Source organism: Anomaloglossus baeobatrachus, chromosome 1 (genome assembly GCF_048569485.1).
Source record: "Anomaloglossus baeobatrachus isolate aAnoBae1 chromosome 1, aAnoBae1.hap1, whole genome shotgun sequence".
NCBI classification, from domain to species: Eukaryota; Metazoa; Chordata; class Amphibia; order Anura; family Aromobatidae; genus Anomaloglossus; species Anomaloglossus baeobatrachus.
This window is the reverse complement of record NC_134353.1, coordinates 595,801,093-595,817,406: the sequence shown is the minus strand read 5'-3', so window position 1 is coordinate 595,817,406 and position 16,314 is coordinate 595,801,093. Positions and strand designations below refer to the sequence as shown.

General features: G+C 40.1%; 1 protein-coding gene across 2 annotated transcripts in view; it reads right to left on the bottom strand.

The window, feature by feature from the left end:
* Window positions 1-16,314, bottom strand: part of PCSK5 (proprotein convertase subtilisin/kexin type 5) — an 883,213-nt gene that overhangs the window by 362,547 nt on the left and 504,352 nt on the right. For both annotated transcript variants that reach the window (XM_075318085.1, XM_075318076.1), the window contains exons 19-20: window positions 15,791-15,920; window positions 11,998-12,113 (exon numbers count right to left, since the gene is read on the bottom strand). In XM_075318085.1, coding sequence (XP_075174200.1) covers window positions 11,998-12,113; window positions 15,791-15,920 — 246 coding nt within the window. The remainder of the gene's footprint in view (window positions 1-11,997; window positions 12,114-15,790; window positions 15,921-16,314) is intronic.

Here is a 16,314-nt window from a genome sequence, read left to right as displayed (position 1 = left end):
GTAGAAAATTAGAATTTAACAACAAGAAATTGTGATAAATATAGCAGAGAATGTCATATTCAATAAAATCTCAGAAAAGGAATCAGGTAACAGGAAGCATGATGTTTATAGAAAATGCATTTAAAGGGACTCTGTCAGGACATTTCTGCTATGTAATCTGAAGCCAGCATGCTCTAGGAGTTAACATGCAGTTTACAACCAGCTGTCTCTTATTTCAAAGTCTGTTTTTGTTTACCTGCAATGTTAGTTTAAGTCTCTTAGGTTTATTATTAGTGGGTCTGAAGAGTGTGTGAGCTGTATTCTGACTCTGCCCCCTCTGTGGTTAGCAGCTTCTGTCTACGGAAATGTACACTAAAAGCCTGGTGTGGACAGGGACAGCTCCTAGAGCTCTGCTACATGTTCAAAATAATAGCTTTCACTTTGTCAGAATACCTGCACTCAGTAATCTAAGTGATACATCATTAGATTCAGAATCTCTTTGCCTACATCGTGCTGCTCTCAGATGAGGTAGCAAAAACCTGCTGACAGATTCCCTTTAAAGCTCATCTCTCAACAGTTTGCGCATGTTAAACTGGCCACATGACCGAATAGTGGCTACAGAAAAGAATAAAATGCAGCTTTTATTTTGTACTTTCAGAAATACAGAAATATTAGCTTGTAAAGTTAAAAGTTAAAATTTATGATAAAAAAAACGGTGATTACCAGCAGGTCTTTTCTGTTGGTAAGTACTTAGCAAGACATGTCTTGCAGGGAAACAAGAACATGCCCTGCTCTTGGCTCTGATCTCTGCTACTACTGTGAAGTATAAGAGCTATATATAGAGCTGAGTGTGATTACAAACACTACCACATTGCCTCTCAAGGCTATCAGTGTGGTGTGGAATGAGAATATAACACAGCCAAGTGTGATTACAAACACTACCCAATCTCCTCTCAAGCCTAACAGTGTGGTGTGGAAGGGGAAAATAGCAGAGCTGAGAGTGATTACAACCACTACCAGATCTCCTCTCAAGCCTATCAGTGTGGTGTGGAAAGAGAATATAGCAGAGCTGAGTGTGATTGCAGACACTACCAGATCTCCTCTCAAGTCTATCACTATGGTGTGGAAAGAGAATATAGCAGAGCTGAGTGTGATTACAAACACTACCAGATCTCCTCTCAAGGCTATCATTGTGCTATGAAAAGAGAATAAAGCAGAGCTGAGTGTGATTACAAACACAACTAGATTTCCTCCTAAGGCTTCAGTATGGTCTGGAAAGAGAATATAGCAGTGCTTAGTGTGATTACAAACACTAGCAGATCTCAACTCAAGGCTATCTGTGTGGTGTGGAAAGAAAATAAAGCAGAGTTGAGTGTGATTACAAACACTGCCAGACGTCCTCTCAAGCCTTTAGTGTGGCATCAAAGGAGAATATAGCAGAGCTGAGTGTGAATACAAACACTACCAGATCTCCTCACAAGGCATGGAAGGAAAATATAGCAGAGGTTAATGTCATTAGAAACATATGTGCACCTGGAGCTCTTCTCCCACAGATCTGCTCCTTTTCCCATGCTAATACTGGCTTGAAATGAGATGTGGAAGTCTTTTTAATCGCCCTCAGTTCTGCTATATTCTCCCTATCCTCACACTGACTGCCTTGAGATGAAAGCTGAATATGTCTGTAAATCACACTCAGCTTTGCTCTATACTACCCAGTAGCTGCGGAGATCAGGCTGAAAGCAGGTTTGTCGGTTATTACATTTCACAGGAGAAAGCATGATCTTCTGACCTTCTTGGGGTATATTCACTTATTTCCCCTACATAATGCCTCCTTCTTATGATTGGCCAATGTCATGCAGGGGACAAAGTACACGCCCCCAGATTGATAACACCCAGTTGGACTTATAATAAATTATATTGTAAACTTTACAAGCTAATATCTTGTCTGCAGAGATGAGAAATTAAAAAGCAAAACTACATTTTTGCATTTTATTCAGCTCTGCAGCCACTATTCCATGATGGGGCAAGGTTAACATGCTCAAACTGGTGAAAGGTTCTTTTAACGCATTATCCAAATTTTGAGTTCACCTGGAATGTAAGAGATAAACAAACACGAAAATTGCTACCAACAAGAATATTGTTAAAAACAAGAAAATAATATAGAATTGGAAAACCGTGGATATTCTTGACATGCATCATGATTGATAGCCCTAGGTAAACAAGCAAATATTTTTATGTGACATATTCCATTATTATTTAAATGATCTGCAAATGTCACTGAAAAATGAAAGGAAATTTGCCTTTAAGGTCCACATGCAATCTGGTGAGATGGATGAAGGTGCTTACCTGTGCTTACCACATTCAGTAATACAACTGGTTACTGGTATACATGGAGGGACCTGAAGATATAAACTAGAGATCCTAGCTTCTAAAGAGCTGAAGAGTTGGTCTTCCACAGAATCCTAAAGTAGCTGTCTATTTTAGAGTAGCCAATTTTATATATTCCATTTAATTGTCTGTTTTAAATCCTTCTGACTCATATTTATTGGGCAGAGTGGTTAACGGCTTACAAAGGGAACTTGTAATGATGGAAATTTGCATGTCTCATGTATGAAGGGGATGTCTGCACTTGAAACAGAAGTCTGAAGCCACATTGTGTAACTGCAGACTGCCAAATCGTAAGAGCATATGTTGACACGATTCCGGCAAATAGGTGGTTACGTGATTCACGTGAATGTATCTGTGTGATTTGCATACTTGTGGTCATGTGCCGACTTGTCTCATCTGGCTTTTTCTCGATTTTTTTTCTAATGAGCGAAGCGGCCATCTCACCGCAAGTATTCAAATCACATGCATGTGATCACTAACTATCCACCAGGTGGGAATACAAGGGAATCGTGACAGTGTGCAAACCACACACTGTCACATAGAGTAAGTGCAGACTTTCGTCCAAAGACAATCCCGTTAATAGCAAAATGAGCTGGGGAGATTGATACATATTTGTTGTGGGAAAACATTCAGTAGAAATAATAATTTACAAATTTTAATCCCTTTTCATTTTTAACTTAGAACTTCAGTGAGCAGTAGAAATGATGATTGACAGCTACCTCTGTTTGCACAGTCACATAGGGAAGGCCGTCAGTTATGGAATAAGACAAACCACTGGACTCCTAAGCCAAAATTAGCAGGAATTTCAATTAATACAATCCAAAATATACTGAATATTTATCCAAAAATATGTACCGTATAGCAATCCAGCCAGCATCTCCGGCTCTAAATCATGCAGCACAGACAGACGTTTCAGAGTGTCTCCAGCTTTACAAGATCTATCTTGGCGTGTATTACAGTGGTAACCGATTACATAGGTGACCATTGATGTAAATGGACAGTGTATATTGCTTAATTTTCCCTGAGGTGGTGCAGGAGCAAAACTGAACACTTAGGAGTTAGGACCAGATTCATTAAGACCGGCATGCTGGAGTCAGAGGCATCTGATTCATTAAGAGGTGCATCGTAAAATTGGCATGCGCCTCCACATACCTCACTACAGGTGTTACTCCAGTATAAAGCATACTACAGATGGTCATAGCTGTGGTGTTTTCTCTCCCATTTTCCCCAGCTCTTGATATTTTGGCGGAGATGGTCATAACTAACGTGAAAATGCCAAAAACACAATATTTTGTGCAACATTCCGTTGCAGAAAGATTTAGGGCCTTTTCAAAGCAATTTAAGTCAGAATTCTGGTGGAACCACTTTAATAAATCGAGGCCTTAAGGGGGCTTTACACGGTAGCGATATCGCTAGCAATTGCTAGCGATATCGAGTGCGTAAGTACCCGCTCCTGTCGAGTAAGCGAAATCGTGTGATCGCTGCCGCAGCGAACATTATCGCTACGGCAGCATCACACGCACTTACCTGGTCGACGGCGTCGCTGTGACTGCCGAACAATCCCTCCCTCAAGGGGAGGGACGTTCAGCATCACAGCGACGTCACCGCGACATCACTAAGCGGCCGGCCAATCAAAGCGGAGGGGCGGAGCTGAGCGTGTTGTAAACATCCCACCCACCTCTTCCTTCTGCATTGTGGCCGGCGGCAGGTAAGGAGACGTTCCTCGCTCCAGCGGTGTCATACACAGCGATGTGTGCTGCCGCAGGAGCGACGAACCACAACGAAAAACAACCCTTACCGATTTTTGATTTTGGGACGACACCTCCATGGTGAACGATTTTCACCATTTTTGAGGTCGCAGGTACGTGTCACACGCTGCAATATCGTTAATGACGCCGGATGTGCGTCACTAACAACGTGACCCCGACGATAAAACATTAACGATATCGTAGCATGTAAAGCCCCCTATAGTGACAGGTTTCCCATAAATTACAGAAGATGCCCCTTCCTGATCAGCTTATTGATTAAGGAGGCTGTCTATATAAAACAGCCAACCAATTTGATCATTGTACAGTAAAAAACAAAGTAGCTTCTCTGTTTGCTGTCAATAAGTGGAAATTGTTGTGTTTGCTTCCAAAAGGTATTAGAAGCTCATACATGCTGAATAATTCTCACAGCTGAAAATATCTGCAGAAAAAAATCATAGTTCTTCCCTGGACACCTGCCCCTGCTTTGGACTCCTCACATGCCACAAGCTGGAATTATAAGAGTTAAAGGGGTTGGCCACTACTTTAACATTGATGGCCTATTCTTAAGATAAGTGATCAATGTCTGATCATTCAACACCCCGCACTCCGCCGTTCTTGGTGACGGCAGCGGTAGCAGGCAGCCGGAAATGCTTAGTTCATGAGCTGTCCATCCACTAATAGATGTTGCGTACTACATATGAGCCTCCCATTCAAATAAAAGGGGGCAGATGTGCAGTACCTGGCAACGGCCACTATTATTAGACGGGGCAGCACTGGAACTAAGCATTTCTGGGTGCTTTCTGCCGCCGCCGGCACCGAGAACAGCTGATCGGGATGCAGGGTGTCGGACCCCGGACGAATAGACATTGATGACCTATCCTAAGGATAGAACATCAGTGTTAAAGTAATGGATAACCTCTTTAACATGTTTAAACTGTGTGTGGGAGAATTCGAGCATCTACACAAATGACTCTGAGAATTACATCTAACGCTATAAAGAAAGACAAATGTGACTTTTAAACTCTATAAATAAGGCTGGTGTGAAGAGGGTTAGGCTGCAAGATGTCTTTCTCCGCTAGCTGTCAATAGGCTGAAAACATTTCAAGGAAATTCTGTCATTGGGATAAAGAGAAGAAGAAATCAAATGTGAACTAGAGATGTAAAATGATTGCTCTCTGGGAAAAAAACATCTAAACCGAACAATCAAGAAACATTTCTGAAGATAAGAATAAAAAGACATTGATGTGAGTCAAACGCAAGCATTAATCTCCAAGCACATGAATATTGTATTCTGCACCACACGCACTGCAAACAGACACACATAACCTTGGTCAACAGATCTGCCCAGAGCTCGAGAGAACATTATGTAGCAGTCCCTGACTTCATAATCTCTTCAGAACAACACCGCACTTACAGCCCTTCAAAGCAATATATTAGTAGCAAAAACTAGAAAGAATCAATATCCTTTCTACAGCTATAGCACTCCGTATTCCTATTGTGACAGAATCTATTTATATTGTTAGGAATCGGACCGATCCCTACGTTTTATCAGATTTGTCATTTTCAGAGATTTAACAGGATCCATTAAGATATTTTCGAGTTTCAAGGCTGAAAAACTGATGCAAGCCAATGTCAACTTGTCAATTTACAATTGCAGAAAGTCATAGCCACAAAACAGATTTTCAGCTCCAAAAAATGTCTATAGCAAATCTACTACAATACGTTAAATCTGACTTTAAAGGGAATTTAATCACCCGATTTTTGTCACCCAATCTGAATATTGTAGAGATACAGACCTTGATTCCAGCAATGTGTCATTTACTGGGCTGCTTGCTTGCTGGGCTGTTTGAATCAGTATGTAGATTATCACTAGAAGACTAGAAAACCTGGTGCACCTGGTGCAATGTAGTACAATCATGCCCCCACCACTAATTGGCAGCTTTCTGCCTATGTACAAAGTATGCAGATTGTAGTACAACCATGCCCTTTCTGTCTATGCACAAATTACACAGAATGAAGTGCAACCATGCCCCCACCACTAATTGGTAGCTTTCTGCCTATGCATAAAGTACACAGAATGTAGTACAACCATGCCACCACCACTAATTGGCAGCTTTCTACCTATGCAGAGAGTACACAGGAATCTGTCAATCAGTGGTGTGAGAAAACACTGCCAGCATCCAGCGAGGGCGCTCAACACAGTGAAATCCTAGTTGCATTGCCCCCTGGGAAGTATGCAAATCAAAAAGGTCCGTGGAGCCTCTGTTAGGAGTCTCAACACAGAGAATAGCCAGATATCCCTCTAGGAAGGACCTAGCCTGGTCTTGGTATTTCCCTTGTCATATCTTTAAACTCATCAAGAGCTGGATATTGACTAAAAGGGCCACTTACTATGGTGGTTATGGTGGTCTCCTAAAATGAGCCACTCCTTGTCTAGGTCCTTCCCGGAGGGATATCTGGCTATTTTCTGTGTTGAGACTCCTAACAGAGGCTCCACGGACCTTTTTGATTTGCATACTTTCCAGGGGGCAATGCACCTAGGATTTCACTGTGTTGAGCGCCCTCGCTGGCTGCCGGCAGTGTTTACTCTGGCTGGTCTCCCCAAGATCAGTGATTGTTTTGTCTTGTTGGTCTACTAGGCATTGCTCCCACCTAGCCAGAATCCTACTCCACACTGATGAGGGGCAATACCCTGAAACAGCTGTCTGTGGATGGATATATGGCCTTGGTATTTCCCTTGTCATATCTTTAAACTCGTCAAGAGCTGGATATTGACTAAAAGGGCCACTTAATATGATGGTTATGGTGGTCTCCTAAAAAGAGCCACTCCTTGGCTAGGTCCTTCCCGGAGGGATATTTTGGTTATTTTCTGTGTTGAGACTCCTAACAGAGGCTCCACGGACCTTTTTGATTTGCAATCAGTGGTGTGGGCGGTATATACAGAGCTGTGCATTCAGAGAACTGGTAGATCTACATTGATTGATTTTTATCAAAACTGCACTAAGCAGCCTAGTAAATTACAACACTGGAATCAGGGTCTCTGCTACTACATCATGCTGTACTCAGGTGATGTAGCAAAAAAAATTTAACAACCTCCCAAACATTACATTTTTTATGCTATAATAAACACTTAATAGGAAGGGAAAGACAAAGGTTATATTAAAGTTGAGGAAAACAATTAATTGGACTGTGATTTAGTGGCCATTTAGTACTGCATGGTAGCAGGTTCAGAGAACTGTGAACATCTTATGACCTGACGTCAATCTGAGTGCCTCTTAATTAATGCGCCTCTGCAATGACATCACCTTGTCATGCTGTGCAATGCGCTGCGAGGTCATGACATCACGGGGGTCACTAATTAGTAGGAAGTCTGCAGTGCTCTGGCCTTGCTGCGGCAGATTGCCAATGTGGCCACTAAACTAGGGTTCCTGAATCTCAATTCTAGTTAATATTCATAGATGCTATTTGTAGTGCCAAAACTCTACATGTATCATGTGTTTATACAATGCAGAGGAATGGCCACCAAGCATGCAAGATATGTGGACATAGAGACGTGGACAAATGATGGAAGACACTAAGCAGGCTGGAATCACGAATGACTAAACAAAGGTAAAAGCCATAGGACATCTCTGCTGTGAGGAAATATGACTAGAATGATACAGCTTAGCCATACAGATGTTAGCACGCTTCAAAGCAAAAGTGGTTGGTAAATTTCATAGCAACAGCCATTTGGTAAGCTTCAAAGCAACAGCCATAGATAAGTTTCTTAGCAACAGCCATTGTTAAGCCTCATAGCAATAGTGATTAGTAAGCTTTGTAGCGACGGAGATGAACAACTGACATTGATAGTTGCTCTTGTATTCTTAATTATACATGTTGGTTCATAACGCAACGCACACCCGGACCAGGGAATGGAACACTTTTCATGTAAAGCCTAAGTTCTACTTTCTCATTGACCAAGGCTGTCTCAAAAGGCCAAACCTTGTCTGGCCATGCATTTTCCCTTAATGGCTCACCATGTAAACATGAATAGCTGAGGTCTACCAGAGCAAAGTATACTCACTGTAATTGGTAATCCACTCCAGGAACAGAGGGAGGTCTCAAGCAGCAGATCCAGTTATTACACATCTATATGCCTCTGTAGGGTGGTTATTATACATCTATATGCCTCTGTAGGGTGGTTATTATACGTCTATATGCCTCTGTAGAGTGGTTATTATACATCTATATGCCTCTGTAGAGTGGTTATTATACATCTATATGCCTCTGTAGAGTGGTTATTATACATCTATATGCCTCTGTAGAGTGGTTATTATACATCTATATGCCTCTGTAGAGTGGTTATTATACATCTATATGCCTCTGTAGAGTGGTTATTATACATCTATATGCCTCTGTAGAGTGGTTATTATACATCTATATGCCTCTGTAGGGTGGTTATTATACATCTATATGCCTCTGTAGGGTGGTTATTATACATCTATAGGCTTCTGTAGGGTAGTTATAATACATCTATATGCCTCTGTAGGGTAGTTATAATACATCTATATGCCTCTGTAGGGTGGTTATTATACATCTATATGCCTCTGTAGGGTGGTTATTACACATCTATATGCCTCTTTAGAGTGGTTATTATACATCTATATGCCTTTGTAGGGTGGTTATTATACATCTATATGCCTCTGTAGGGTGGTTATTATACATCTATATGCCTCTGTAGGGTGGTTATTATACATTTATATGCCTCCGTAGGGTGGTTATTACACATCCATATACCTCTGCAGGGTGGTTATTATACATCCATATACCTCTGCAGGGTGGTTATTATACATCTATATGCCTCTGTCGGGTGGTTATTATACATCTATATGTCTCTGTCGGGTGGTTATTATACATCCATATACCTCTGCAGGGTGGTTATAATACATCTATATGCCTCTGTCGGGTGGTTATTATACATCTATATGCCTCTGTAGGGTGGTTATAATACATCTATATGCCTCTGTAGAGTAGTTATTATACATCTATATGCCTCTGTAGGGTAGTTATAATACATCTATATGCCTCTGTAGGGTGGTTATTATATATCTATATGCCTCTGTAGGGTAGTTATAATACATCTTAAGCTTCTGTAGGGTAGTTATAATACATCTATATGCTTCTGTAGGGTAGTTATAATACATCTATATGCCTCTGTAGGGTAGTTATAATACATCTATATGCCTCTGTAGGGTGGTTATTATACATCTATATGCCTCTATAGGGTAGTTATAATACATCTATATGCCTCTGTAGGGTAGTTATAATACATCTATATGCCTCTGTAGGGTGGTTATTATATATCTATATGCCTCTGTAGGGTAGTTATAATACATCTTAAGCTTCTGTAGGGTAGTTATAATACATCTATATGCTTCTGTAGGGTAGTTATAATACATCTATATGCCTCTGTAGGGTAGTTATAATACATCTATATGCCTCTGTAGGGTGGTTATTATACATCTATATGCCTCTATAGGGTAGTTATAATACATCTATATGCCTCTGTAGGGTAGTTATAATACATCTATATGCCTCTGTAGGGTAGTTATAATACATCTATATGTCTCTGTAGGGTAGTTATAATACATCTATATGCCTCTGTAGGGTGGTTATTATACATCTATATGCCTCTATAGGGTAGTTCTAATACATCCATATGCCTCTGTAGGGTTTTTGAAGAGTTTAATTTATTGATACAACTTCTTTTACCTTAGGTGCCCAAAGGGGAATAGGTGATTCATTAACATAGGGCTCTACACATTCTAGAAAAAGCCACTGGGTTCAAACTAAACCTGATCTATATTCTAATTACACATTATATAAAATCAAGTACCCCTCTCATTACAAGGCCTGTGAGGCTTTATATGCCGCATAAGAGCTGATCAATTTCTTTGGTTTAGAAAATGAGGTAGCCATTAAAGGACTCTCAGTTAAACATGGTGGATAGATTCATTACACAATTAAAAACAAAGGTTGTAATTCTTGGGATTTTTCACATAGTATCCTGCTAACTTGTACATAATATTACAGTTGCATTTGCTATTTATTCCGGCCATACGTTACCAGTCATATGCTATTTGTGGATTTCCCTAATGACCGTGGACTGCCAGACGGCATCTATTTACTCATCTGATTTGTGAGAAATGATCATGGCACGTAGAAGGGGAATGATTAAACAAAGGCATTTTACCTTAACGGGTTTTTCATCAAAGCACAATAATGTAATTGGTTATGCTATATCACTGGATATCATTCAATGATCTAGTTAGAGCTGCTTCATTATATTCTGCTCTGAGACTAGATGAGGATGCGGTAAGCCTATACTCTGCTCAGTGTATTTAATCATAGAGATAGAGTACATGGAGTAGGAAATGCAGAAATGGAGAAACTGCATCCATCACTATCAGTATTAAACTAAATAAATATAGGCTATGTCAGTAACCTGTGAGACGCTAATCCTGGATATTATAAATGGCAGTTCTATGTGCTTGTTGATAAAGTATGAGATGAAAGGAGAGGGTTAAAACTGTGCTGCCTGGAGGAGAGCCATGAGAACAAGATTCCTTCAATAAGATATATTCAGCCTCGCGTTTCAGAGTAAAGCAAACTCCAATTTGATTCATCCCTGAGAAAGGAGCTTGCTTTACTCTGAAACGCGTTGGTATAATACAGTAAATAATATGTATTCATTTATATAGCGTTGTTAATTCCACAGCGCTTTACATACAATGGCAACACTGTCCCCATTGGAGCTCACAATCTAGGTTCCCTATGAGTATGGTTGTTTTTGGAGTGTGGGAGGAAACCGGAGAACATGGAGGAAACCCATGCAAACACGGGGAGAACATACAAACTCCTTGCAGATGTTGTCCTTGGTCGGATTTGAATCCAGGACCCCAGCGCTGCAAGGCTGCAGTGCTAACCACTGAGCCACCGTGCCGCCTCATTGAAGCAATCTTGTTCTCATAGTTCTCCATCGGGCAGCACAGGTTTAACCCTTTGCTTTCACTTCATTTTGCATACTCCAAGGGTCTGCAGAAGCCTCCTAGCTGTGCTTGTAGTTATGTCTCACACAACTAGTCCAGGTGACCATCTCCTATTTGTTGCATTATACCTGTACTCCAGATAAGACGCTATTGCAATCCTCTTTTTTAAGTTTTTTACGCTTGTTGATAAAGTGTCATTTACACTTCATAGGTGTGACACCACTCATGGCATTTCTAATATGCGCTGTATAGTATGGGTTCGGTGGCTGCTGCTGAATGGCTCTTTGTGGTTGAATCTATGAAATTGCTGGGTGTATTGACAAGCATATCAGCCCCAATGTTTGCTACGCTGCCGTCCTGGCTTCATAACGGAAGTTCAGTGCTTGTCTATACAAAATAAAAAGCTGCTGCTCGTAATGAAAACATTCACCGCGTCATGTCCTAGTACTATGTGCTCAACCTACATTAACATTGGCGTTCTTTATAAGGTTAGAGTGAGTGGCAGTAAAAATAAATTGATGTAGGACACTGCAATTTATCTGAAGGGCACGGTGGTTAAAAAGGTTGGGTATTCACAGATAAATAAATATACACCGCAGACTACAATCCACATCTGAGCAATCCTTCACTCATCCTCCCGTTAGACATGCATTCAGCCCGTTATCAAAGTGCTTATCATAATACTGCTCTACAGCCGGAATAGCTAATAGAAACATTTCTCTAGCAAATATTGCATTTTTTTTTCTTACCAGTCCAAATTTCACATCAGGTTAAGCCAATAACCTTCACATGTTCTTACTACTAGTTCTATAGAAAAAACTGAATGTATCTATCACACTGACGCATCGACTCACCATCTTTACAGACCGTTCCAACCAAACAGGTGCTGCCTTCTAGTAGATAGCCATCCGGACAGCCAGTACAGTTCCTGTCTCCGGGCCCAGAACATGTTAAACAGCTGCCATCACATCTGTAAAACATCAGTAACATGTTCCATGTAAGCTACGGCAATTATTCAAAATGCCTGTATCTGACGAACTGGAGCTGAAAAATAATTCTCAAAGGGAACCTGCCATGTTGAAAATGGTGTCTGCGAGCTGGATGGTATATATCAGATTGTTATTTATTTTTGTGGGAATAGTTTAAAGAAATTGCATTGAATTTTATTCATTGAGATCCCTGGTGTTTGTATGCCTAAGTGTCCAGTGGGTGGTCCTACTCAGTGATTGACTGCGCATGGAGAGATAGCTGTCAATCATTAGTTGGACTGCTCACTGGACTCATAGGTATATACGGTAAGTTCCAGAAATGAAAATTAATAAAATACAAGTTATACTGAATCTTTTCCCCAAAAAACCTTATATCACTCTGCTCAGCTTCTCCTTCTCTATATCATGTTGTGCACAGATCAGACAATGTAACAGGTTGCTTTTTAGGATGACTATAATGGGGGGAAGAAGATGACGATAGAACATTTGTTTATAACCTAGATGGATAGGTAAGGCTTGGTTGTGGATCTAGTTATTTTTAAGACATTAAATGTCCCTAGAAAAGTATGACTGTTTCCTTCAAGGAATAGTGCCGCTTGTGACTTTGGGGTCAGCCCTGAGTGAATGTGGCTAAGCGGCGATGCCAAACTTGGCCTATCTATAGAAGAATTCTATTAAAAAAAAAGCAGCCATGTTATCTAATTTTATACCACCGTATACTTATAGAATGGTAAAGGGTGAAAATATGAAGAGTATTGCGCATACCTGATCAGCAATATAAGCCTTTTTTATAATGCATTGGCATTAATTTACTATTCATGTAATACATATACCGTAATTTCCGTCTAGCTTTAAAATAAATTAGTATAGTATATAAAACAATCGGGTATAGAGGATATGAACACAAGCACGAATTTCTAACATTGTAAGAGTTTGTTTTTACATTTTTGGGTTGAAAGATGAATCATATGATATTCAGTAGCTAACTTTGAGATCCATTTCTTCATTGGTATGCCGGTGATAGCGGCCAGTGACTGACATGGAAGGCGGCAGATTAGGACACTTCTGCATCAGGTTAGTATTGAGGACTTCTGATGGAGCTTAGTATATTTTCGAGTCAGAAGCTGAATGTGTTGACACTTTTTACACCTTGTCATGAATGATTTCATTCTAATAACATGTATTGCATCTCCATTAATCCCAATCGGAACGCCAACACATTCGCTGGCCCCATATCCTTCCACTATGAGGAGCACAGCTGGTCTCATTTTACGCTATAAAATCATGTCTCCGTCCTGACTATTAGCACTGAAGCCTTGTGACGCTAGGTAATGGGCATTAATGTGCGGAATTGAAAGCAGAATTCCCTGCTTCCACTTGATGTAATTAGCTGTGACAGCCTCTCGCTGCTTTAATCTGATGTGTACGGGGGGCTGAAGGGTTTCATTAGATAGGGAAATTTACATTAATCGCCACATTTTTTGTTCATACATTAAGAAAATCCCCTGCCATAGCTGTCACTTCCAAACACTGAGCCTTGGGTCTGCTGCTTATTATTCTGCAGTGCAAACACTACAACTCGCTGCTACTTTAGCCAGTCACATCACAAGTATGCTTATTTATTTTCTTCATTTCATAGAGAATATATGTATGCGTGTCCTCTCCCAGGAGACACCACTAAAAGAAGCTATGTACCCTTCCCCCATCCATCGCGGTCCTTTTTTTCGGTGAATAATGACATCTTCATTCTAACACAGCAGTTCTCCAAATTATCCATTTATGTTTCTTTACAGCAGGAGAATCCGATATGCCGTATGCATCCATGTGTTTGAAAATAGAAACACAGATTTCAGTTGTTAGATATTTCTAGTCTTTGTATCAATTTCAGAGGTTTTCTGGTTCATATAAACCAATGAACTGAAAAGTGACACAACTTACCAATTTACTTTTGTGTTTGAATTCCCTACTATTTCGAGATATATGGCTAGGTTCACATGAAATGAGATGGAAAATTGACAAGCCCCACTGACTTATTGGGGTCCGTCAAGTTCTGACGTGATGTCCGCATTTTTGACTCTGCATGCTGTGCTCTTCTTGCAGCAGATAAAATGGAATTTGCAACTGTTGCTCCAAGCATCCAACACAGATGTGAATAGAACCCTAGTTGGCTGTCAGTGAATGAAAACACCTAATTTACATTCTGTTACAGGAAACCTAAGCTGGCCATACACATTAGATAGCGGTTGGCCAAATGATGCTTCAGACGATCGTTCAGCCAACAGCCATCTTAGCCAAATCTCCCATCTCCCATACACAGGAGCGCTAGTTTGGGCAACTGCTCCTAAGTCATTGTTCTGCTAGCAACTCATCTCCGGAAGAAGAATCCAATCACCAGATCAAAATTAGACATGCACGATCGATATGTCTCCAAACGATCAGGTGGTTGGCATCCTCATACAGCATTTCAGAGTGCAGCTGTATACTTTTTAGTAGTACATTGCAAATTCAGTTTGCACCTGTTCACATTTGTCTGTTTGGATGTGGTGGTTAGTTTTTTAGTTTGTTATAATTCATACCTTTCTGACTGAGCATTCCTCTCCCAGCTTGAGATGATTTCCAATTTCAAATTTAAATAGTTTACTGCCTGCCCATAAAATTGTAGTCTTTAAACCCAAATAGAGACATATTAGATTAGGGACCGAACAATGAGATACGCCTTGTTGCTGGCTGCTGGGCTCTCATTAACTGGCCATTTTATATCATAGCATTTCAGAGTGCAGCTGTATATCTTTTAGCAGTACACTGAATATTAAGTTCGCACCTGTTAACATTTGTCTGTTTGGATGTGCCAGTTAGTTTTTAATTTCATATTATAGTTCATTTCATTCTGACTGAGCACTCCTCTCTAACGCTTGAGGTGGTTACCAATTTCAATTTAGGTAGGTTCATGCCTGCCCATAAAATTGTACGCTTTCAGCTGAATAGAAGTATATTAGATTAGGGACCCAAAAAAGAGATACGTCTTGTCGCTGGGCTTTCAAAAACCAGCCATTAAATACCTCAGTGTTTCAGAGTGTACCTGTATATTTTTTAGCAGATATTTAAGAATGAGAGTTGGCTAGTCTAAAAGCATCATAAGGCTGTGTTCACATCTAATTTTTTGCTTCCATTGCAGAAATATTTGGGAAAATTTCCCAATGTTTACCTCCAATTGAAATTTTGAATGTATGCTACTAGCTACAGGGGCTTACAATGGCCATTGACTCAAATATTGCAGCTCATGTTTTATGCATCATATGTGAGGCTTTACTAGTATGTGGGAAATGACTAAGTTATTAAAAAAAAAAAAGACACTTAAAATTCACTAAATGACCAGTATTCTGATTGTATCATATTACAGATATTCTGTTGCTGCATATTCAGTGATATTTCAGGAATGTTTTTCTCTGGACTATTTATAGTCGTATATGTTCACGACGCCTTCTGTATCATGTTCTATACATTATTAATGTCACACTTCTAGTTATTAGATCATTATTGCCTGAGGACATACACTAATGCTGCAATCTAATATTGATGTATTGCATCTTAACATCTCACTCTGAAAACAGATTTTCTTCTTCTTAAAGGCACATTCCTGTACTTCAGTATTGCTTACCTTTTACAGGTTTTAAACCCATTTGCTTTGGGTGGTGCCATATAATACTGGGAGCCACATGATATGACACAACGTCCATCTTCAAAGAACATTTCTTTTGCGCATTTTAAACAATTATCTATTCCAGGACCTGGATTAATAAGATATAACATGATATGTAGACTTACATACAGTATTCTTACCCATTTTTACCTACAAATGAAAAGTTTACAACTGACTACTACATACATATGAGATAGGCAATAATACTGTCTTCAGAACCAATTACCATCCATGTCCTGACCCATTGGTCTCCTTAACTAAACTCTACAATGATATAGACATACATAAGAGTGTTGAGTTCAGGTCAGGAGACCCATTGCTGGACCGGTCGTAGCTGTCCATACTTGACATTTGACTGTCGGGCATGTAAACCCGGCCTAAATGTTATGGCCTTCTAAATCTAGACTAGTTCTTAGTCTAAAGAAAGAATGTACGGTAGTAGAGAGTAAACTTAACTATGGTCATACTCTTGGGCATTCATT